At 41.2% G+C, this 26389-nt stretch overlaps 1 protein-coding gene across 4 annotated transcripts in view; it reads left to right on the forward strand.

Moving 5' to 3' along the window:
• The window catches only part of LOC138761280 (mediator of RNA polymerase II transcription subunit 13-like), a 246699-nt gene that overhangs the window by 104616 nt on the left and 115694 nt on the right, over positions 1-26389 (forward strand). For 3 of the 4 annotated variants that reach the window (XM_069933152.1, XM_069933155.1, XM_069933153.1), the window contains exon 3: positions 14104-14188. In XM_069933152.1, the coding sequence (XP_069789253.1) occupies positions 14104-14188 (85 nt within the window). Of the gene's footprint in view, positions 1-14103; positions 14189-15829; positions 16102-26389 lie in introns of those variants that run through there. The other variant, XM_069933156.1, reaches the window with a different exon arrangement.

Consider the following 26389-nt stretch of genomic DNA (forward strand, 5'->3'; position numbering starts at 1 on the left):
CTTGTAAATTCGGGAAGATTTAATGATATAGCTAGGGTTCATTCTGTTTTGTGGTGAACATTGTGAAGGAAACTTTGCATTTAAAAGGAATGTGCAATATCTTGATGAACTTAGAGTAAATTTAACCAGCTTTTCCCATGAATAGGAGGTTCAATAGGTAGCTTGTTCCTGTTGTACCATTTGATAAGTTCACGTCTGCTCTTTTATCTTACTGTCATTTTCCTGCACAAACCCAATATTCTTTGATACCCTTGTACACAGGCAAGTCCTTAAAGTGGGGAAAAGAAACAAGATGAGAGAACAAAACTTTAAAGAAATTTTCCCTCTCTGTATTGCATAGTCAGTTTGTTTACATTTCTTTTTTTTTGCACTACCGATAAGTGGCAGTTCTACCTCACTCACAAAAAAAAAGTATCTTGTGTGCACTCTGACAATAAATCTGAAAATCTGACTAAGGTTTTCTATTTTCTTATGGTCTTTTTTTCCTTATGGTATTTGAGCCTAGGTATAGCATTAGCTGCTTGTTGGATAGTGGGAAGATTGCAACTATATTTAAGTCAGCAATTATTATCTGCAAATATTTTCATTCAACATCATTTAACAAGACGGATTTTTTTCTCTTCCCCCCCTCCCCCACCACACCCCCTTTGAAGATCAGTAATTTCTTTTAAATTCTTCAGTAATATTATTTATAAGGCTCCTTGGAGAATTCCATTGGAAATGGGAAGGAAACCAATTTGAAACCTTCTATTGAGCTGAAAGTCTGAGGGAAGCTCAGAGTTTGTGGATTTTTGTTTGACACATTAATCAGTCTCATTATGAGATTAATTGAGTTCCACCTCTCCAATACAAATTTCATTTGAAACAACTTTGCATGTTGCAGAGAAGTCTCCCTTATAATTTCTGCAATTTGTCATATGCCAGAACATTTGGGCAATTTCCTGTCATTTAAGTTGTATTTCAAAAATATTCAAAGGCATCACTTTTACTAAACCAATCTCTGACCATCACTGGGCTGACAGTCAAATTTCATTATCGATTTATAAATAGGACAAGCAAGGATTTGATGATGTACATCCCATGTAATTTAACTATTTGATCCATGTACTAATATTTACTCTTTAGCTGTAGATTGTCCATCTGTAATATTGGCTCAGTTTTACTGTTTTACCAGGATGGCCCAACATTCCTAGCATTTCCCTCAGAACTTGTATATTCCTTTGCTTGTGTAATCTCCTGATACCTTTCAACTGAATAGCTTCAATAGCTCACCCCTGAGATAACCTTTTAATTTTATCCCCTCTGTCTTAAAACTAACCTTTTACTCTCCCATATTTCTGACAAAAGTCTGTTTCTCTTTCACAGCTGCTGTCTCGAGTGTTCCTGATGATTTTTATTTTCATTTTAAATTTCCAGTATCTTTTGATTATCAGTTTCCATCATGCCTATTGGATTTTAAGAAATTGTCAAATGGCTGTATTTTTAAAATTCTGTTAAGATAGAAAGGTGTGTGAAATGTTTGCTGTGCTCCCAGAAATCGTGGATGATGATTTTTGCTTCAGTTATAGTTATTTTCCTTTTGGGAGGTGGACTATCTATCTTTTCCTCCTTATCCACCTGGATAACTTCAGTAACTCATCTCTTTGATATTCTCATTCTCCTCATCCCCTCCCCACCCCCATTTTTGAAAATTAGCTCACAAGGAGCAGACAATTTCAATAATAACTCTTCAAATCCAGAATTCTGATAAATGGGGATGTTGGGTATCAGTTGGCAATCAATCGTGCAGGTGCAATAAATTCCAGAATGGATCACTGAAGTATTGAGTGGCAACACTAATTCCATTTGCTCTTCACCTTTCCTGCATTTATCACACTTCTGGATTCCAGGGCACCTTCTTTCTCGTTCTAAAGTGAACCCTTTCTTGGTGAAACATTATGCTCATGTACTGTTCTCTTCACACTGCATTTGTCTTTGTAACAAGGTATCATGCACTCTTAACTTGGTGTAAAGCTACACCTTCATTATTCAACTACCTGATGTACTTAAGTGAGTTGACTTGTCAGGATAGCATGCAAAATAGTGTTTCACTGCCTCACGATGCACATGTCAAATGTTCGAGTTCTTTTGTCAATTAAAGACCAAGGAACCGTGCGTTTGTTTTGTTTGAGTCAATTTTGGCAGTATATAAATTGGAATTGCGACCAAATCTGCAATATTAACTTTAACTGTGTGGGAACAAGATCCATTTGAAGATTCTGTTGGAAAAGTGCTTTCATTGCAGAAAACACATTTTGGTAACTTGACGAAATGGAGACTGCAAATTATTTTGCAGTCACGAGAATGTTGACAGGATTTCAAGGTTTGAGTTACAGGGAAAGGTTGTGCAGACTGGGGCTTTTTTCTCTGGAGCGTAGAAGATTGAGGGGGGACTTGATAGAGGTGTTTAAGATTTTAAAAGGGACAGACAGAGTCAATGTGGATAGACTTTTTCAATTAAGAGTGGGAAAGATTCAAACTAGAAGCCATGGTTTAAGATTGAAGGGGGAAAATTATAAAGGGAACATGAGGGGAAATTTCTTTACGCAGAGGGTGGTGGGGATGTGGAATGAGCTTCCGGCAGACGTGGTCGAGGCAGGATCATTGGTTACATTTAAGGAAAAACTAGATAGTTACATGGATAGGAGAGGACTGGAGGGGTATGGACCGGGTGCTGGTCAGTGGGACTAGGAGGGTGGGGATTTGTTACGGCATAGACTAGTAGGGCCGAACTGGCCTGTTCTGTGCTGTAAGTGGTTATATGGTTATACGATGCACATGTCAAATGTTTGAGTTCTTTTGTCAATTAAAGACCAAGGAACTGTGCATTTGTTTTGTTTGAGTCAATTTTGGCAGTATATAAATTGGAGTTAGGACCAAATTTGCAATATTAACTTTAACTGTGTGGGAACAAGATCCATTTGAAGATTCTGTTGGAAAAGTGCTTTCATTGCAGAAAACACATTTTGGTAACTTGACGAAATGGAGACTGCAAATTATTTTGAGTTGATGGATAAAATCTCAACGAATTTACCTTTGCTTGTATAAAGTGTTGGGCCTGATATAATATTTGCAGCTCACAAATGGAGCTCTTCATATTGTTTGTACAGGAATGTAATCTTTTATCCGAAATTCTGAAAGCAGAATATATTTTACCCCATGAATGTTGTCTACACACCAAAGCTCGCGTTTAGCATCAAACATGACCCGGCGCAACTCGCACTTGAAAATCCCATGTCGGTCCATGACACTAATTTGTGGAACTCTAGGGAATCCTTACTTTATAGGTATCAGTGGAAAAACTGAGTCCAGTGCCTCAGATTCGCTGTATATGTACTCACGATTCATCATAAGTGGCCCAACGCCTAGACCCCACCCTGATCCAGACCCTTCTAGTTGGAGTTTTTCTTTGTTTTATGTAAATCTGAAATTGGTGCAATTATTTAATTGTTACTATTATTCCATTATCAGAAAATTCTGAATTCCGAAAAGTGTCTGGTCCAAAGAAATCCTTAAAAGATAATTGAATAAAAGATTTTGTACCTGTATAAATATGAGATGTATTTTTTTTTTCCTGGCTACTCCCATCTTGTTAACTTGATTCCATGTTAACATCTCTTGGCTGTAAGCATTGTTAAAAATACAAATAAATAAATTTGCAAGTGTACATTTCTTTAGCAATACAAAACAAGCTTTTCTACATCCCAGTCTCGATGAAGGGCTTGGGCCCAAAATATGAACCATTCTTTTTCTCCTGCTGCAGCTCTACCCCATTTAGTTTATCAAGAAGATGATGTGGCTCCACTCTTTTTTTTGTCCTAGCTGAAATGTAAAGTTCACTGAAATGGCTCCTTGATTTCTCTGCTGAAATATCTGGGATGGGCATTGTACCCATGATCGGCTGAAGCATTGGCTTACTTTTCGTGGTTTCCTGTCTCACGTAGACACAAGTCAATGAGTCCCTACCTACATAAGGAACGGTTGGGGCCAGTTGGTTTTGGCCTGTCAGTCCATAAACATCTGCATCAGACTGATGGTAAGTCGGATGGTGAGGTCGCAGACGTACTTGGAAAATGTCAGGAATTTCTGGATTCCCAGGAAACTCATCAGGGGAGTCTTTTTCTTTGGCCAAAAGTCCTCTGGCTCCAATCACAAAACTGAAGAACTGGATGTTCTGGCCGCCTGTGAGCTCTTTTATCTCCGAGTCCAGGTGTCGGTACTTGTCAGCTTTCTCCTTCCAAGCTTTCTGAATGGATTTGTTGTTGTCCTCATACCGGATGGTTATGTCCACAACAGCGACGTAGCCGTTTTTCACCAAGACGAGGTCCGGCTTCCATAACGACCCATCCCCTGCATGGAGGTATGGTTCAACGAACGGCGTCCATCCATACTTCTTGGCCTTCTCCTTCAACACGTCCACGATCTTATTATGGCATTTAATTCTGGCATTCTTCACGCTCAGGCACCGTCCTGAGATGTGTGCCAACGTTTCATTGGATGTCCGACACCTTCTGCAGGTCTTGATTGCAGAAGGCCTGCCGTGGCTCCTGGTACACCTTGTTGGGTACAGCCCACATTTAAGTAAAAGGGCATTGATGACTTGATGCCCCTTCCTGTCTTATTGTTCTTCACCCACGAGTTGGAGATTGTATCTCCTTGGAATTCATTAATGCCCGAACCCTGGCATGCAAGGCCCGCCCACTTGCTGAATTCCAGCGCCCTCCATTCGGGAAATATATTAGGGGGTCTCTGTCTTCTTCCCCCTATCATCCAGATTTTCATCTCCAGAGTGTCCCCGCCTCTCTCCGACTCATCACGGGGAATCGGCCTGCTGCTCCTCTGTTGATACAGCTCGATTTCCCGGAGCAATGAGAGACTTTTTAGTTTCTCGATTTTCTCATCATTGCTTATACCCGCCATTCTAAACGACGCAGCAATAGCCTTGTCGGGAGAGAGGCTGAGACTTGACCTCTTCCTAATCACTGCAGATGGTATTTGCGTTTCCAGTTTTGGGAGAGCGAGACCGCCATCTCTATTTCTGGAATACAGGACTCCATCAGCTGTTTCTGGGGGGAGATGGAGGATTTCTTTCACTGTCTTCTTGATTAGGCCGTCCAGTTCTTTTAGACAGTTTGGCGAGGCCTCTGTTAACGTCATATGGAAGAACGCTCGTGGGATCATGTGGGTCTTTAACAGCTCGATCTTCTGGATTGGCTTGAGTTTGGCCAACCGTAACTTCTGGATCCAGCCCTCGAAGCTCGTTTTCCAATCCATCATGGTGACGCCACACCATGGGTCCACTCTTGCTCCGAGATACTTCTCTATCTTTCCAGGTGGTATATATCCAATTCCAGACATACCAAAGGCCCACTCCTCACGGCAGTTGTAAAGGAAGGTCTTCCCCTTACATGTCATGTGGAAGCCCTTTGTCTTGTTGACATTCATCTCCAGTCCAGTTCCTTTGCAGAATCTTTGCAGGATTTTGATGTTCCTTTCCATCCCTTCATAGGAGTCACTGAGGATGGCAATGTCGTCCGCGAAGGCCCATGAAGCCTTACTGACTGGTGGAAATTTCATTTTAAATTTCCAGTATCTTTTGTTTTATCTTCATTTTTCATCATGCCTATTGAGTTTTAAGACATTAGGTTTGAGATTGTAGAGAAAAAGCACTCAAGCATCTGAAATCAGCACCTGTTGACCATGCACAAACAGTGGAAGAGATGCATAGCCCTCCACCCAAAGTGGCAAGCATCATTTGGGCTACTTGTGGCAGAATCTGGGGATCCTGCATGGTACTGAGATGGAAGAAACTTGATCTGTGCTAACAAAAAGATTCCCTTAAACTTGCATTGATTTAAAGAAAAGCTGTCATACTTAATTAAACAAGGGCTAAATTCAGATTAATAATTTGAATTTTCTCTGTTGCTCTCTTAATACTAATGCAAGGTGACTGGAATGCAAAAATCTGATGTTTTGGGCTCCTGTGGTTTAGATATGCAAATTAGCATCAATATGGTGTGAATTATTTGGCCTGAGGTCTGGACTAAGATAAGGATTGAGAAAAAGATGGTGGTATGAGTTTCTGAATTGATAGAAAATTGCTGAGTTGGTATTGATAAACAGGTATGGATGGAATCCCCCCAGAGGTCTGGAAGGCTGGCGGCAAAACTCTGCATGCCAAACTGCATGAGTTTTTCAAGCTTTGTTGGGACCAAGGAAAACTGCCTCAGGATCTTCGTGATGCCACCATCATCACCCTGTACAAAAACAAAGGCGAGAAATCAGACTGCTCAAACTACAGGGGAATCACATTGCTCTCCATTGCAGGCAAAATCTTCGCTAGGATTCTACTAAATAGAATAATACCTAGTGACGCCGAGAATATTCTCCCAGAATCACAGTGCGGCTTTCGCGCAAACAGAGGAACTACTGACATGGTCTTTGCCCTCAGACAGCTCCAAGAAAAGTGCAGAGAACAAAACAAAGGACTCTACATCACCTTTGTTGACCTCACCAAAGCCTTCGACACCGTGAGCAGGAAAGGGCTTTGGCAAATACTAGAGCGCATCGGATGTCCCCCAAAGTTCCTCAACATGATTATCCAACTGCACGAAAACCAACAAGGTCGGGTCAGATACAGCAATGAGCTCTCTGAACCCTTCTCCATTAACAATGGCGTGAAGCAAGGCTGTGTTCTCGCACCAACCCTCTTTTCAATCTTCTTCAGCATGATGCTGAACCAAGCCATGAAAGACCCCAACAATGAAGATGCTGTTTACATCCGGTACCGCACGGATGGCAGTCTCTTCAATCTGAGGCGCCTGCAAGCTCACACCAAGACACAAGAGAAACTTGTCCGTGAACTACTCTTTGCAGACGATGCCGCTTTAGTTGCCCATTCAGAGCCAGCTCTTCAGCGCTTGACGTCCTGCTTTGCGGAAACTGCCAAAATGTTTGGCCTGGAAGTCAGCCTGAAGAAAACTGAGGTCCTCCATCAGCCAGCTCCCCACCATGACTACCAGCCCCCCCACATCTCCATCGGGCACACAAAACTCAAAACGGTCAACCAGTTTACTTATCTCGGCTGCACCATTTCATCAGATGCAAGGATCGACAATGAGATAGACAACAGACTCGCCAAGGCAAATAGCGCCTTTGGAAGAGTACACAAAAGAGTCTGGAAAAACAACCAACTGAAAAACCTCACAAAGATAAGCGTATACAGAGCCGTTGTCATACCCACACTCCTGTTCGGCTCCGAATCATGGGTCCTCTACCGGCACCACCTACGGCTCCTAGAACGCTTCCACCAGCGTTGTCTCCGCTCCATCCTCAACATCCATTGGAGCGCTTTCATCCCTAACGTCGAAGTACTCGAGATGGCAGAGGGTCGACAGCATCGAGTCCACGCTGCTGAAGATCCAGCTGCGCTGGATGGGTCACGTCTCCAGAATGGAGGACCATCGCCTTCCCAAGATCGTGTTATATGGCGAGCTCTCCACTGGCCACCATGACAGAGGTGCACCAAAGAAAAGGTACAAGGACTGCCTAAAGAAATCTCTTGGTGCCTGCCACATTGACCACCGCCAGTGGGCTGATAATGCCTCAAACCGTGCATCTTGGCGCCTCACAGTTTGGCGGGCAGCAACCTCCTTTGAAGAAGACCGCAGAGCCCACCTCACTGACAAAAGGCAAAGGAGGAAAAACCCAACACCCAACCCCAACCAACCAATTTTCCCCTGCAACCGTGTCTGCCTGTCCCGCATCGGACTTGTCAGCCACAAACGAGCCTGCAGCTGACGTGGACTTTTTACCCCCTCCATAAATCTTCGTCCGCGAAGCCTAGCCAAAGAAAAAGATTGATAAACCCAAAAAAAAATTGAGGGAGGGGGATCTGGCATTGTCTTCTGAAAATGAGTTCTAAGGGAGGAGATTTCTGGCCATTCATTAACTATTTTGATATCTTATTCATGATTTCAGATTTAATTTTGATGCATTTGCTATGATCCCAAATGTATACAGATACTCCTCAACTTGCGATGAGGTTACCTTCCGGCAAACCCATTGTAAGTTGTAAAAGAATACAGGTACACTTTGTATAACACTGACAGCACTGTATCAGTTCCCACACTGATCCCACTGCCTCACTTTCTCCCCACAGTCCTTTATCAGTTCCCACACTGGTTCTATTGCCTTGCTCTTTCCTGACAGTGCTGTGTCAGTTCCCACACTGATCCTGCTGCCCCATTCTTTCCCCGCAGTGCTGCCAGTCCCTGCAAGCGTTCTGACTGAACTAAAAGAAGTGATTGACCAAGGAGGCTACGAAGAATTTACCTTAGAGGAATTATCAATGTTTATTGGAAAAATCAATGATGCTTGAGATTCTTACGTTAACATTTTACATGAAAGTAAATAAAGACAATTACACTATTGTACCATCGTAACTTAGAAAAATCGTAAGTCGGACCATCATAAATCAGGGAGCATCTGTATTTATATTTCTCCTGACACTTTTAGAAAGATGTGAGGAGATGGAGAGGATATACAGGAGATTAACCAAAATGTTCTCTGGGTTGGAGTGTTTCAATTATGAGGAGAAACTGGAGACGCTTGCTTTGTTTTGATTTGGAGAGGAGGAGGTTATGAGGGAATATTATTGCTATTCATAATATGTATTTCATCAGGTGCTGCTGGTGTCGTAGCCTCTACAGAATCCTAGAGCAGATTTGGGAATTGCTTTGTTGATCACCTTTGATTTCTTCTCATATAGCAAGGACATTCCAGTGGCCAGCCACTTCAATTCCACATTTCATTCCAAATGTAAACAAGTCTTTCCAGGAGCTCCTGAAATGCTAGGTTGACGCCACATGTCGATAGAAGTAACACCTTTGCTGGTGAACCAGACAGCTTCAATGTAGACCTCCATTTCCCAGTAACTCTGACCCTCTTCTCTCTCCTCCCCACTTCCCTTCATCCCTCTGACTGCCATCTATATCTATGTCTTTCCTTTGCCTGTCATCTATATCTTTCAGCTTTCCACCCCTTTCTGCTTTCAGAGACCATCTTATTCTACTCCTTTCCAGCAGCATTCACTTGTCATCTGTAAGCCTGTGCTCTTATCCCAACTTTGAGCATTCAACAAATCATTGGATTCCTGAGGAAGGGCTAAATAGGCCCAAAACATGACTGCCTATTGCCTTCTGTGCATTCCTCCTGCATTTTAACTGCATTGTGAGACACAAAATCTGAGAAACAGAGATGGAGTAGAATCCAGGTAATTATTCCCCATATAAGAAATGCATGGACTCAAGGACATGGATTTTCGATGAGATTTGAGGGAATCTGAGTGGTGGATAGCTTTTTCACCCAGGGCCTGCAATGCAGTGCCTTGGGAAGTGTTGGAAGCGGAGATGAATAGTGCAGAAAAAAGTGTCCAGAAAAGCTCTTGAATTGCCTTACCAGGAAAGACTGAATCAAGTGCTGGATAGTGGGATTCATGATGCTTGCTTTCATATTGGTTGGCATGGATGCAGTGGGTCGAGTATCCAGTTTCCATGATGTGAAACTCAAGAGTTTATGATGGCAATGTGCTGCAGGCTGATGCAAATGATTTGCAATAGTTCTTTAACATTGGGTTTTTGCTACGGGGAGAAGCTTGTATTCTTTTGCTTTTGATTTATTTTCACTGTTTTTATGATGCATCAGAATCGGGTTTCTTGACATGAATATGTCACAATTTGTTTTGTGGCAGTATAATAGTTCATTACATGTGCAAAAATTGCTTTCAATTACATTTCCATAAATACACTATTTAAAACAGAATTTGGTGCAAAAAAGGAAAAAAAATGAGTTGGTGACTGTGGTCATTGTCCATTCTGAAATCTGTTGGCAGAGGGGAAGAAGTTATTTTTGTACAGTTGGGTTTTCATCTTCAGGCTCCTGTACCAGCTCCCTGATGGTAGCAGTGAGAAGAGGGCATGACCTGGTGGTGAGGGTCTTTGTTGACAGAGACTGTTTTCCTGAGACACCATCTCTTGTAGATTTCCTTAATGGAGTGAAGACTAATGCCCTTGATGGCACTGAGTTCACAGCTCTCTGTAGCATTTTCTTGTCTTGTACATTGGCACCTCCATATTAGACAGTGATGCAACCAGTCAAAATGCTCTCCACAGTACATTGGTAGAAATCTGCAAGTCTTTGGTATTATGAGCTCAGAGGACCCCAAAACCCAGCAGCCATAGATATTCACCAAGACAAATATTTTTAATTATCTTTAAACATGAAAACAGAATCACACTTTACTATTGACTTGACTAACCTAACTTAAGCCCCTTCTTATACTAAGCGCACGTATATGTTATGTGTGTGTAAGTTCAGAAAAAGTTATTTGATTCACAGTCCAATCTCACTTCTCATTCCTCAAAATTCACTGGTTGCAGGCAATTCTTAAACCTGTGCACAAAATTTAACATTTATAAAGTTCACCTGCCTTTGGTGCTTGAAAGGTAAATGGTTACCGCTCAGGAAGATTCTTGAGTTTTTAGAGAGAGATTTGTTGTTTGCTGGACACCCACAACGGATTCTATTTTAATCAGCCACTTCAGTGTCTTGGTGAAAAAACTTACCCCCTCAGGGTTTTCCAGATGATAACCTCTTTCTTTCAGGTTCCAAGTGAAACATTAGGCAGCCAGTCCTCTCCTCTTGTGTGAACCACAAGGGCTTTGACCAGGCTGAACGAAGCACTCACAACCTGTCTTAAAAATGGGGTTTTCCACAAGCTTTCCAGCTTGTCCTGTTCCAGTCCCAGCTGCTGGTGCTGACTGTAAAAATGTAGAATTGATCTCTTGTTCGCTCTCGTGCTCTCACTCGTTCTCTCTGAGAAAACTGCATGACCCTCCTAAAACAGCAAGTTCCATCCAGACAGTCTGCTACTCTGACAAGTTATTTCATCTGTTGCCATTTGTAAACAACAATCCATTAGTGAAGTCTGTTGCGCACTCTCCAAAGCTTTTGCAAAGGCTCTGGGGCCGAAATGTTTAGCATGATCAGTGCTCCAGTATTTTAAATAAGATCTGTTTTAAAGTGTTTGGATGTGATCTACACTAAAAACCTGCCCCAATTTCTCTCCCAAAGCATACCTATATACCATATAAACACAACATAATCTGTCACATTGGTGACATACCAAATTATCAGATTTCCTAATTTCTCTCTTGGTCAACATTATCTTTAGACAGTCCCTGGGTTTTGAAGTGACAGAGGCCAGTATGGGTCAGATGATACCAAAATTGGTATCCTTGCAGGCACTTTTGAACACATAATTACATTTCCCATCAAGCACTACATTGTTCCATTCAGTGCTCTCAAAAAGGCTTGGAAATGTGTATGGATAGGCCCATATTTTCTCTAATATTTATTATGCACTGTTAAAGTGACAATTGCTTTGAGGAAGAGGTTGATACATGAATTCTAAATCACCACAAATTACTGTCTGAATTTCATTAGCCCTTCATACACTGAAAAGTTGTGTTACTGCCATGACCTATCTCTGGAAGCCGGCAGGCTTGTTCACACAGAACCAAATAAATACGTTCCACCGCTGAGACTACCTACCTTGGTGGATCGAAGCCCCCCCCCCCCCATTCCCCAATCCTATTGCTGCTCGTTACATGCAGTTCATCAGATGCACCATTTCATCAGATGCAAGGATCGACAATGAGATAGGCAACAGACTCGCCAAGGCAAATAGCGCCTTTGGAAGACTACACAAAAGAGTCTGGAAAAACAACCAACTGAAAAACCTCACAAAGATAAGCGTATACAGAGCCGTTGTCATACCCACACTCCTGTTCGGCTCCGAATCATGGGTCCTCTACCGGCACCACCTACGGCTCCTAGAACGCTTCCACCAGCGTTGTCTCCGCTCCATCCTCAACATCCATTGGAGCGCTTACATCCCTAACGTCGAAATACTCGAGATGGCAGAGGTCGACAGCATCGAGTCCACGCTGCTGAAGATCCAGCTGCGCTGGATGGGTCACGTCTCCAGAATGGAGGACCATCGCCTTCCCAAGATCGTGTTATATGGCGAGCTCTTCACTGGCCACCGTGACAGAGGTGTACCAAAGAAAAGGTACAAGGACTGCCTAAAGAAATCTCTTGGTGCCTGCCACATTGACCACCGCCAGTGGGCTGATATCGCCTCAAACCGTGCATCTTGGCGCCTCACAGTTTGGCGGGCAGCAACCTCCTTTGAAGAAGACCGCAGAGCCTACCTCACTGACAAAAGGCAAAGGAGGAATAACCCAACACCCAACCCCAACCAACCAATTTTCCCCTGCAACCGCTGCAATCGTGTCTGCCTGTCCCGCATCGGACTTGTCAGCCACAAACGAGCCTGCAGCTGACGTGGACTTTTTACCCCCTCCATAAATCTTCGTCCGCGAAGCCAAGCCAAAGAAGAAAAAGCAGATAAAAGCTCGGCTTTCAAGTTCTTTGTTAAAAGGGCTAGTGTTAGCTTCATGAAAATTATAAATTTAAATTTATCATCCCTTTTTCAACAACTTTGGCATTTGAAGGCTTAATATTAATGAAAGTGTCATTGCAAAGATGAAGTAGATCCATGATCAAAGGTCAGCATCAGAGGAGGGCAGATACCTGAATTTTAAGGTGGAAAAACCGTAGCGAGAGGGACAAGGCTATAGGGGGATTGGAACACAAAGATGAGAGTGTTGGTCAAGAGCACTGGTGAAGAACAAGTTGCAAAGGTAAACAAGCCTGCAGTCAATATTAGCATGGAAAGTCGATTTCTACTGACTAGAATTGGGGAGATCAGATAGGAGTTGAGTGAAATTCGGAAGTACTTTGCAAGTATGGAAGTATTGTGATAAAATGCACAAGGGATTGATGTGGAGATGTAGATTTCAATAGAAAAGCTGAGGTGGAGTCAAGCCAAGCTATGGAAATGGAATAGTTGCCATGTGGATGTAACTTGCAGCTTTTTTGGAGTTAACAGTCAGTTTTACTTTGCAGGGGGTGGGGGGGGGGGGTGGGGGAAGAGAAAGAAAATAAGTCAATGACTTGCAAATGGAGTTAATATTGGTGAATCAAGGACAGAACTGCTGTCATGATGTCAAAAATATTTTATAAATTTGTGGCATAACTTGCTTTCTGATGGCCTCTTTTTCATTTCAAAGTCCCAATGACCTGCTCTCCTGGCTCCTGCATAACTATTAATTTAACATTATTCTACAGTTGATAAAAAATTAATTGGCACATAGTTTAACTGAACTCAACTTCACTTGTCTCTCTGATCCTTCTGAAGTTGATACAGGAATATTTGTGATCACTGCATTTATTTACTTTTAAATGTTCAAAGCAAGGCCCGAGTTCAGGACATTTATAGATATATCATGAGGTGGTCACATTTAACCTTGGGGTTTGAGGATTTCTCTGACCACATTGTTCAATTAAAAATTTGGGCTGAAGGATTGTTGGCCAGAGGGAACAGATTTTAAGTGATTTTTTAAGAGTGAGCCAAATAAAAATAAATTAATTTCAGTTGTGATATGTGAAATGAGTTAGAGAATAGAACGGTATTTCACGAGGAAGATTTGATGGTGTTATTGATTTTGAGCATGACTCAATTCATCTGCAGACTTATTTGTACATTGTAGTCTTCAACATTATTTGTTTCATTCAGATTACGATGGAACCAACTTCAAATTAAACCTTGTCCATTCAGCAAGGTTATCCACTCCAAGTGAATGTGATTTGTTTTTTGTCTCAGTTGAATGTTGTGCACAAGGCTCAAAATAGAATATGGAGAAAACATTCAGCAGAAACAGAAGAAACATTTCAGGTCAAAGACCTTCCTCCAGAGCACAAAGGTCTTTGATCTGAATTGTTAATCCTTTCTATTTCCACAGATCTTGTCTAGTGTGAGAGTTTTCAGCATTTTCTAATTGGATTCAGTAATTTTGATTTTTCATTGTCTACACTACATCTATTTAAAATTTTGTATTTTATTTTTTCATAACATTATATTTTTTTCTTGGATTTCAGTGGTAGATGCCGGTCTCTGGGAAAATGGACTGACTTACGAATGCAGAACGCTGCTCTTTAAAGCCATTCATAATTTATTAGAAAGGTAAGGTAATATGGATACTTTGAAAATTTCTTAACATTTGGCTAAAAATTTTAGAAAAATATGCATGGTAATGTTTTGAGTGATTACAAATATTTATGAATTTGTATTTAATATCAACCAAGTCCTGTATTCAGAACACATTTTGGAGGGATATTTGATTTGTAATAGTTTTTTACAAAAGCATTGTTATACTTTGTAGGTATAAAAAGCTTTTTATTAAAACAGATATTTGGAAAATACTCTTCCAAGACTTGTGCATATAATTTAAGTCCAGAGACACACATGACAGAAATCTTCTAGCAATTAGTAATAATATCTTTGTTACTATCAAAGTTTACCTTTACATTTTTGATGGAACAAACTTCATACCTCATTCAATTAGCATTATGCTGCATTTGATACTCCTAGCCATTAATATGTCCATGCAGGAAATAGGAAGGCATATTATTAATTGTAGTGTAAGTTAGATAACTTACCATTACAGTTCACTCAAACTCCCAATTTTGCATTTATTAAATAAAAATATTGCAAATGTATGTTGTCAAATCAAAGAAGAAAAAAGAAAGCAAATAAAGGAATGTAAACAAACTGTGCAATACAGAGAGAAAAAAAAATGCAAAATGTAAAAGTCCTTAGAGTTTGCTGTTGAGGAATCTGATGGTGGAGGGATAGCAGCTATTCCTGAACTTGGTAGTGTGTCTTGTAGCATGAAGGTTACAGAGAGGACAGTGTGTGCTGAGTTGGAGGGTCTCGGATGATTGCTGCTGCTCTCTGATGGCAGTGTTCCCGATAGATTGTTCTCATTGGTGGGGAGGGTTTTATCTATGATGTCCTGGGCTGTGTCCACTACCTTTTGGAGGGTTTTACACTCGGGTATTGTTGTCCCCATACCAAACCATGATGCAGCTGGTCAGCCCACTTTCCACCACACATCTGTAGAAATTTGCTAGGGTTACTGAGATTTGGTATGATGCTCTAGAGGTATGATGCTTTCTTCATGATGCTATTGGTGTGTTTGGTCCAGGAAAAATCTTCTGAGATGTGACACCCAAGAACTTAAATTTGCTCACCCTCTCCACCTCTAATCCTCCAAGGATCACTGGATTGCACACCTCTGGTTTTTCCTTCCTGTAGGCAACAATCAACTCATTGGTTTTGGTGACATTGGGTACGAGGTTGTTATTGGCACACCATTTAGTCAATTTTTCAATCTCCCTCCTATATGCTGACTCGTGAAATGATGATTTTTAACTTTAAAAAAAATTAGACATACAGCATGATGACAGGCCCTTTTAGCTCGTGCTGCCCAATTAAACCCAGTTGTTCTGCAACCCCTTGGACATTTTGAATGGTAGGAGGAAACCGAGGTCCCCAGGGAAAACCTATGCAGACACAGGGGGAACGTACAGACTTAGTGGAGGATGATCTATATACCCAGAAATTTCTGCTCTCTCATTAATGTTTTTATCCTAGTCCATAAATGGATAATTGTTCCTTTTATAACACCATTGCTATATTTTTCTTCGAGTTGAAATTTGACAACAGATTTGTTCATTGACTTCACTGTTTAGAACTTGGTATATTTGAAAAAAAATTTAAAAATAGAAAAAAATCCAGAGGTTTCCTGTACTTTTTCTTCAGGGTACCATCTTCAAGAAATTTGAACGCTTTCAGTACAAGCCAGAACTGTGAATATTTTGATGTCCTCTATTGATAGTCTTCAGAAGTGACTAACATGTAGTTTGCAATGGACAATGTTACTGCAAATGTCAGTATTTAACATCAGAAAGAAATATCAATGCATCAAAAAATGAAGTTGTAACACTAGAACCAGAGAACATTACAGCACAGAAAAGAGGCCCTTCTGATCAAGTTTGATGTCATAATTTCTGAGAAAAGCAGCAACAAAATAAGTGAGCTGAAAATGTTCAGAATCCTATTTAAATTGCACATTTTATTTCTGTAGTACCCAATGACAGTTTGGAACTTTCAACATTTGACAAGACTTGTTACTTTCTACCTGTCAGTTGAGATTCTCTGCCTTCATACGTGATGTGTTTAGATTATGGTCTCGTTAAGTGTGTGGCATTCTCCAATGGCAAAATTGAAAGATTTGTTGGAGTTCAAAAGCAACAGTGTTTGACAATGACCCTGCTTCTAATTTTGAATTTATTCAGCAGAATTGTTGGAGGAACTCAGCAGGTCAAACTATCCATGGGTAGAAATGGTCCACATTTCAGATCTGGACGCTTAATCAAGAAGTGGCTGTTATTACACCTATGAAGGTGGAAAGAAGCTGGGGGAGAGATCCAGAGGTGACAAGACAGAAGCTGTGAGAGCTGGAGAAGTAGAAAAGGAGAGAGAGAGAGAGAGAGAGAGAGAGAGAGAGAGAGAGAGAGAGAGAGAGAGAGAGAGAGAGAGAGAGAGAGAGAGAGAGAGAGAGAGAGAGAGAGAGAGAGAGAGAGAGAGAGAGAGAGAGAGAGTGAGAGAGATAGATCACTCAGAATGGCAAGGGGTGGGTGCCGGGGGTGGGGGGGGGGGGGACAGGGATAGAGTAGAAATATTAGAGGGAAAAATTATTATTGCAGGAATATGTAAAGATGTAAACAGTAGAATCAGGTTTTTTTGGTGGGGGGGGTTGTGGGTGGTGGTTTACATAAAGATCTATGTTCATGCTGATAAGATTTAAACTATCCAGGAGGAAATTGTGTTGTTCCTCAAGTTTGTATGGCCTCACCGTGATAATTGACAAGGCTGAAAATGTGTTATTTGAATGATTGGTGGAGTTAAATGGTTAATGATTTACAGCTCAAATTTGGACCTACAGAATGCAAGTGAGTTTGTTCAGTTTGCTATGATGTTCATTGCGCCAGCTGATTTTTGTACAGGTGGTATTTATTTTCAGTCAAGCATTTTATCCATGTGACACAACTCTTTCTAAAAATCACCCCTCAAATGGCACAGATTTTAAAACCCTCTAGTCCATATTGCATGCAGGCTTTGTACCTGAGTGAATGTAAATACACCTGAAAATTATAAATGGGTAGTACTTGTGTACCTATGTCAGCATTTTCCTGTTGGCATATTGTACATATCTTTCATATGGCCGGTATCTGTTTAAATCATGACACTTAACATTTATGTCACAAATTTTAAAAAAATACACGTAACCTTAAATATCTGTGTGTCAAGGAAGGAGCATTATCTATGAAGTAGAGCTCGGTTAGAGGTGTATTTTGAGATCTGAGAGAAGGAAGGAATGATGTGCAGCCAGAGTTTGAGATGAAGCTGTGAGGAGGATGTAGCCTACGCAAAAAGATATTGCTAGGTTGAGAGAGTGGCTAAAAATTTGGCAAATGAGTGTAACATGGAAAAATTGTGAAGTGGTTGTCTCTGGGCGAAGGAATGATGAAACAGAATGATGGAAAATTGAAAGCTGCATCAGAGATTTGAGGTTAGCATAAAGCTAACCTTTTGGTTCAGATCATTTGGAGAAGCTGTTAGAATGCTGGCTCTATTTCAAGGCAGTTGGGGAATCTGGTAGAGATTGTTTTCTGACTCCCACGGTGACTTGGACGACACCACTCCCCACCAAGTCGCTTTAAGGATACAATTTCCCCCTCTTAGTTCTTTTGTCTCTGCTACATCTGCTCCTATTGCAAGGCTTTCCATTCCAGAATGAATGAGATGTTCTTCTCCTTTAGTAAACATTGTTTCACCTCTCCTGCTATCAATGCAACCTTCACTCCCATCTTCATCTAGCCCACATCTGCCTTCACTCCATTTACCCCCTCCTCAGTAGGGATAGGGCTCCCTTTGTCCTCACCCACATTGGTCTCTGCAGAAAATGTTTCCAAAGAGATCCCACCACCAGGTGCATCTTCCCTCCCTTCTTTTTGTAGGGAATGCTCTCTCCATTACTCCTTTGTCCACTCCTCCCTTCCAATAATTCAACCCCCCTCCCCGGCTGTTTTTCCTGTGACTGTGTCAAGTGTTACACCTCCTCTCTCACCACCATTCAGGGCTATAAGCAGTCCTAAGTGAGGCAACATTTCACCTGCAAATCTGTCTGTTTCATTCATTGCATCTGGTGCTTTCAAAGCAGATGAGGGAATTCCTTCATTGAGCACCTTTGTTCCAGCTACCACAACATCCATGGTCTTCCAGTGGCCAACCATTATAATTCAATTTCCCATCCCCATACTGATATAGCCAACTGAAATGCCAGGTTGAGGCCACGTGCAAATTGGAGGAATATCAATTTGTGTTATGCCGAATTGCCTTGGCAGTCCCCAACCAGGTGACATCAATCTCCAATTTACTATAATTAACCCCATTCCGTTTTCTCCACAAATCCTCCTTGTTTTCCCTAATCTTTCTGGCTCAATTTCTCCTCCACGTTTTCTTATGTTCTCTCCCCAGCTCTCTATCAGCTTGTCACCACACCTTCTTTCTTTCACTGCCCCACTTATTCCCTCCCTTCTTTCTATTAGTGTTCCTCCTCAGCCATTTTCTCCTTTAATTTCCTAGCTGCTTAATAGTTCTATTTCTGCTCCCAACAACCTGTATTCACCTCTTACTTGCCAGTCCCTGTTCTTCTTCCTCCCTGCCACCTTTTATTCTGTCTTCCGTCTTTTTCTTACATTTGCTGATGAATGGTTATAGTCTGAAACATTAATCTATTGCTTCCATGAATGCAGCCTGATCAACTGAGTTCTTCCTACATTTTGTCTGTTGGTCTTAAGAATTATTCTCTCGGCACAAGTCAAAATTGAGATCACTTTCACTCAACAGTTTTGCATGGTTTATTATTGGTCTTAGTTTTTGAGGAGGTCACAAGGATGATCCTATATATTGCAAGGATTGCTTTGTGAAGGAATGTTGAACAAGTTGAGTCGGTGTTCAGTGGAGATTCAAATTGCAAGGAAAATGCAAGGCATCTGGAATGAAATGGATCAACCAGGCAGATACAGTATTGATTCTGCAAAGGATACATTGATTTGGGGATGTTGTATTGACATGGATAGAGGATTAGTTAACCAATAGTGTTGTGATACAAAGGTGTTCTTTCAGGTTGGAAATTAGTGGAAAGCAGTATACCACAAGGGTCAGTGCTGGGCCTACAACTATTCATGAATACATTAATGAAGTGGAAGAGGGAACAGTGTGTAGTGTATCTAAGTTTGCTGATGACACAAAATTGAGTGGAAAAGCAAATTGTGCAGAGGATATGGAGAGTCTGCAGAGAGATCTACATAGGTTAAGAGAGTGGGCAAGGGTCTGGCAGATGGAGTACAACGTTGGTAAATGTGAGGTTATCCAGTTTGGAAGGGAAAATGGAAGATCAGATTACGATGAAAATGGCAAGTGATTACAGCACGTAAAGATTTTACCTAAAGTTGAAATTGATTTTAATCAGCAAGGAATTGAGGACAGTTGGATGAGAGTGAGAAGTAGCATTGAGGGAAGTTGGGTCAGCCTTCGTTTTGTTGAATCATGGAGCAGCCTTGCTGTGCAGAAGAATTGGAAGTGGGAATTCCTCATGACATTGAATATGGGTAAAATTAAAAGAGAAATAAGAGGAAAAGCTTTTTAAGAAAAATGTTGTGACCTCTAACTCGCTGCCTGCAAGGATATGAGTATCTGCCAGAGGAGGCTTTTAAAAGGGAATTGGAGAGTCACTTGAATGAAGATAATTTGGTAGGCTCTGGGATCATGGGTGAGGAGCATAATGTGTAATAGTGAAGCATTGGGAAGTCTAAGAACTTCAGTCATGAATTTACAATCTTATTATGCACCTTTTTAGGAGAAAGATCTTCCAAAGGATGCTCTAATCTCTGACTCTACTCACTAAGAACTAGAGAGGGCATAATCTTCATCACATGAAAACTCCATGGAAAACTTTTTGGAGCTGCGCCCACTACCATACATAGACCTTTATAATGCAAAGCACAATATTGTGGGAGAAACTTAGTAGGTCAAGCAGCATCTATTGGAAGTAAAGTGCAACCATTGCATCATGCTTGAGCCCTTCAAGGTTTGAGCAAAAAAGCTGACTGAATAAAAAGGTGGCGGGAGGAAGGGGCAGGGAGGAACACAGGCTAACAAGTAAGAGGTAATGGATGACTATAGGTGGGAGGGTAGAAGAGAAAAAAAAGCTGAAAAATGATAGGGGGAGAGGGCAGCTCTCTGAAGAAAGAAGGGAAGAGGTTGGGGAGCTTGAGGAAAGGAAAACAGACTCAAGATGGGTTTAACTAAAACTGGAGAAGTTGATGTTAATGCTGTCTGGGTGGAGAATGCCCAGACAAAATATTCAGTGTTCTTTCAATTTGGGGGTTTCCTTTCTCTTCCAGTAGACGCTGAGTGACTTGCTGAGTTTCTCCAGCACTTTTGTGCATTTTGTGCAAATTCGCTGTCTGGAGCCAGGCATGTCTAATGCTCAATTAAATCTATTCATCCTACTTTTGTTTTTTGCTGACATGCAAGTCATGAATTTGACCATCTGGTGTACATTAGAGCCAAAGACAATGATGATGAAGTGGGCACCATTGTGTAGGCTGTGTCATTTGCTTGTCTGGTAACAGACTCTTTAAACAATTTCACTTTGTGTTTTCTCTTGAGAAGAAATTATGAGATAGTTGGGGGGGAGAAGATTGAAGAATGCTTTCAGAACCTCAATGAAAATTCCAGCATGTCTTCTGACTGATCTCCCAAGGATTACTACATGGATAGATGGAGTCTTAAGGATGGTATTGACAACCTTGAACCAGGCACAGGAGACAGAAAGAGAATGACCCATAACAAATTTCAGATCATACGTTGGCTTCATCAGTCACCTCGAGCCCACAAAATTGAAACAGAAGCAGTCTGCCTTTTATCCAGAGGGACAACACAAAAATGAGGAGAAAATCATATTCCTGAACAAGGAAGTTTCACATTAATTATTAAAACTAGAGCCAAAACAGTTCCTCTGATCTGGTGCCCTGCACTAGTCCGTTCTTTCAACCCTCATTTGGATTGCATAGCATGGGTGCCGCTATCTGGGGTACAGATGTTTGTGGGGCTTTGATTTTCTTTTTTTTTAAGGTGCAGCCAGCCCCATTCTGCAGACAGTTTTAATCTATATGAGGATGTTGAGTAGGACAGCCTGCCCTTGGTCCCTGTGGAGGAGTAGTGAAAGACCAATCTCTACTCCCCTGCTCCTCTCATGACTGCACCAGCAGCAGTTGCTGTTAATATGGCTGGCTGTGCCATCATACTGATTAAATTGCACTTCGATCTCTTGTCGATCTCTTGTCGATCTCTTGTCGATCTCTTGTCGATCTCTTGTCGATCTCTTGTCGATCTCTTGTCAATCTATTTCCATTTACATGCTCGCTAGTTCTGGATCCCCGTCTTAGTGAAAAGTCTATAATCATTCACTTTATCCGTGCCCTCAAGATTTTGAATTGCTTTAAGGTCACTGCTCAGTCATTTTGGTTTTTATGAAAATAGTGCCAGCTTATCGGCTTGTCCATTGTTAGTCAAATTCTCCAGTCCTGATAAGATCCCTGGGAATTTTTTCTGCTCCTTTTTCCACCTTAATGACATCCTTTCATGTTGCTGGGTGTCCAGAACTCTCCACAGTATTGTAAATGTGACATCACCAATTTCTTGTACAGGTGTTGCATGATATTCTAATTCCTGTCTTTATCTCCCCCTTCACCTAACTGGCTCCACCTGGCCAATTTGTTGTATCCATTGACCTTCATCTGTTTCCACTTATCAGTCCCTCTCATCTTCCCTTTTGCTCCCTCATTTGACCTGGTCCCACTAACTGCACACAGTCCTGATCTCATCCCTGCCTTGTACTTACCTCTTTATACTTTCTATTTTTTCTTTTCACGCTTGGTCCTGATTCTGAATTCCAATCAAAAATGTTTCCCATCTTGTCACCTCCTCAGATGCTGCTTGACCTATTGTGTCCTTCTCGCAGTTTGCTTTTTTTTGCTGTTGTCATCTGGATTAATGCCACGAGATGATCACAACTTAAATTGGCAGATTGTATCCTCTTTAATTCGCTTGAGCTTCAGCCTGTCCATTCCTTTGAATGCTGTCGCTTTTTAAAAAAATATTTTTGCCATGTGCTTTGGTAGTGAATTAAAAGCCATGAAAGTTGCTGTTATGACATTAATGCTGATGAATTTGCATATGAAATTGCATTGAATTTGTGGATTTCTTTGAGAAACTGCTATAGATGGATAATAACCACTAAAATGTTTGAAGTCTTTACTTTTACACTGTTGAATTAATTCAACAAGAAGTTGATAAACCTAGTTTGTAATGTACATTTCCTCTTCTTCCTTCATATTTTTGCAGGGGATTTACTGTATCATGATTTCATTTGCAGTTTTCAATATAAATAATCACACGTTCTTCTCTTATTTCTTTCATTGTTAGATCAAGTTTTGCTTTGGCCATCTCCCGTCTTGTTCAAAACATAATTTGTTATTCCCTTTTCTAATTTTATTTCTGTTTTAAATTTGTGGAACTTGATTCAAATTTAGCTCTCATTAATTGTGTTGTTACATCTGATTTCGCTCCAAATGGATAAAATAGGATTTGTTCTTTCTGGCTGCCATATTGTGGTTTGAATCTGAGCCATACCTATCATCCATAAACAATTTGATTCACTCTGACTCTGAGTGTTAGTGCACAACTCCAAGATAATGTGATGATCTAGAATAATAAATGAAATTGGGGTTGCTCAATTCAGTTTCTTAATATGGTTTGTGTTGGAATGATTTAATTTGATTTTTAATAATTTTTATCATTTATTTATTGCAATAAATAAACATTTGTTGATTTTAAATTAGGTGCCTATTTCAGTTTACAAGGTACATTGAATTTTCAGTTAGCATTCTCAATTCCTTGGGACCCAACTTTTCTCATGGAAATGTTAAAACTTCCTTGCACTTTAATATTAAAGTAATGAGAGCTGGCAATGCAGTTTGTGTAGGCATGTAACAATTACAGACTTTGACTTTTTAAACACAGATGTTGCCTTTATTTCCATACATGGCAATAATGCAGATATTTTGGAACCAGTTTCTTTCTGCAAAATTTTTTGGTCATGGTTTTGTTGGGAGGAAATTCATCTTTATAGGACAGGGATGGCCAACCTTTTTTGGTTGTGGGCCACTTACAGAAAAATAGAGCGAGTCACAGGCCAAACAATATTCAGCCCGACAGTTTTGAACTGTCGGCTCTTAAAATGTTGTTAAACCTGTGCAGAGCCAACGGCAGTCAGGCTGGGTGGTTGGATCCCACGGTGGAGTGCTGAGACTTCATTCCCCACTCTCCACAGGTTTGCGGCAGTCCTGCTATTACGGCAGCCCTGACAGTGGCCCCAATTTGTTTTCCAATGAGCCACTTAAAAATGGACAACAGGCCGCAGTTGGCCTGGGGGCTGTAGTTTGGCTATCCCTGCTATGGGGTGTTTAAGCTTCTGTTTTTAAAGCAATTTCTGTAATTAATGTTGCATTTCTTCCTTTGTTTTCCCCATCAAAAGTTCTGTTGTGAATAAATTGAATGTTTGTGCTGTGCATGTGTTTGTGAGGAATACAAGCTTCCACCTCGTTAGACCCAGAGAGAAACAACAGACACCAGTGTTTCCCAACTCCAAAGAATGTACCCTTTTATTTACAATTAGAGAACTATTTCTAATATTTACAATGCTCTTAGTCCTGAAGGAACCCACGCGAGCCATTTCACACATGTGACTAGTTGATTGATGGCTCAAGTCCTGAGAACCGGTAACACCCACTCCAGGCGACAGTGGGGTCTCTCTGTTTAGGGCGTCCTAGCACCTCCCCCTTTGAGCTGGTTACCCATATGAATGGAGTCTGGGATCCACTTGGAAGGGCTTCCCTGGTCTCCGAACTCTGAGACTTCCTTGCGGGTATGGGCTCATTTCCGCGTCATGGGTGTGAATGGTGGTTCAATGGTTTCTGAAGTTTAAATGTGTCCAACAGGGAATCCAGGCTGAGTTGCACAGGTGTTGTTTCAGTGAGGTTGCATTCTGTTGGTCGCAGCTGGTTGGTTTGTCTGGTCCAACTTGTACATGGTAGAGAACATCTCCAATTTTTCTTGGGATTCTCCCCAGCTGCTACACATCTGAGTTATCTCTGTATTTTCACACCAACACACGTTGACCATCATGAAATGTGCTTTTTTGGATCTATACTGGCGATTGTACTGTTGATCTGCATCATAATCTCTTAGTCTAGATTTTGGTCTTTGTGGAAATATGATGTCCGATGGTGCTCATATTTTCCTGCCAAAGAGGTTTTCAATAGGTGAAGTGCCACCTGGAGTTCATGGAGTTGGAATGATCCTCCAATTTAACAAGAATGTCTGCAGGATCTTCTCTGTTGGACCCTCCCACTTGGTTTTGTACAGAGCTTGTTTGAATGTATCCACATGACATTCTGCTTGACCATTGGACCAAGGATGATATGGAGTTGTGCGAATATGCGGGATGCTGTATTGCTTGCAAAAGAAAATCGAACCCGGCTGCAGTGAATTGTGTCCCTTTGCCTGAAACTAATATTACAGGAGAACCAAAGTGATTGAATATGGACTTAAGTTCCAAGATTGTAGCCGAAGCAGTTGGTCGGGTGACTTTGAACTCTGGCCATTTGGAGTATGCGTCCACTATGTTTAGGTAGTACTCCCCATTAATTGGTCCTTCATAGTCAATATGAAGACAATTCCATGGCCCACTTGGTTGAGGTCAGGAATGTAGAATTGACTTAACAGGGAATTTCGCAGCCAAGGCACATTGGATACATGACCATGTCAGTTGTTCAATCTGGTCATCCATCATAGGCCAATATACGTAGCTTCATGCAAGTGCTTTTCCTCGATTCGTTCTAGGATGTCCACTGTGAAACTGTTTGAGGATTGTAGATTGCAGAGTTTTGGGAATCACAATCCTTTCTGCAAATAAAAGACCGCCTTAGTGATTGCCAATAATTCTCATCTTTTGAAGAATGGCTGGATTTCCATTTGTGGACAAGTTTTTGGCCACTTTGAATGACTCTTTCTGCTGTGACCGGCAGTGAGTTAATAACATTTTTAAATAACTGGTTGACCTCTGCCTCTATAGAGAGTTTCGAGACAAGAATATCTTCTGGCTCTGTTTCCTGCTCGCTAATGAGTCGTGACAATGCATCAGGTTGTCTGATAATTGTGGTCAGCAGGTATTTAATTTTGAAGTGGTACCAAAGTAGCATGATTGCCCATCATTGAAGACAGTTTGCTGTATAAATTGGAATTCCTTTCTTTAAACCAAATACTGCTAGGAGCGGCATGTGATCTGTCAGAAGAGTGAATTGCCTCCATAGGGCATTATAGGGAATTTCTTCATCGCAAAATCGATTGCTGGAACTTTCTTTTCAATTTGTCCATAGTTACACTTTGCTGTTATTAAAGAGTGTGCTGCATGTGCTATGGCCTTTTGATTCCTATTTGGGAATTTTTGAGAAATGACTGCACCCACCCCAGACTGTGATGCATCTGAGGCTACGGCAATCTCCAAGTTTGGATCATAATGCGTCAAAAGCAGGTTTGAGTTTAACATCAACTTAACTCAATTGAATGACTCTTGATGCCCGTTTCCATTTGCTACCCATGATAAGGAGCTTCTTTAGTGGATCATGGAGTTTATGCATCTCTGGCAGAAATGAACTGTAATAACTGATAATACCCAGGAATGAACATGGCATGGTCACATCTGTGGGTGCAGGCACGCATTGGTAGCATCAGTGTTTTTGTTGATCTGGCCATTGTCCATGTTCGTCAGAGGAAATCAAGATATTTCACTGACTTCATGAAAAATGTGCATTTTTCTGGATGCACTTGAAAACTGTAGTCTTTGATGCGGGACGGAATGAAATCAAGACGATTAAACAATACTCAAGCATGTGTTCCCATTACCAGGATGTCATCTAGATACACTGCAACTCCCCGGAACATCGTTCAGCATTGCATCTGATCTGTTGAAAGATAGCTGGAGCTGTCTTCACTCGGAATAGTAGATGTGTGTATCGGAACAGTCCACGGTGCGGGTTGATAGTTAGCAAATCCTTGGATTTGTCATCAACCTCCACTTGTAGATAAGCCTCTGCTAAGTCAATCTTCACAAAGCATTTGCCACCA

Source organism: Narcine bancroftii, chromosome 4, assembly GCF_036971445.1.
Source record: "Narcine bancroftii isolate sNarBan1 chromosome 4, sNarBan1.hap1, whole genome shotgun sequence".
Lineage (NCBI taxonomy): Eukaryota > Metazoa > Chordata > Chondrichthyes > Torpediniformes > Narcinidae > Narcine > Narcine bancroftii.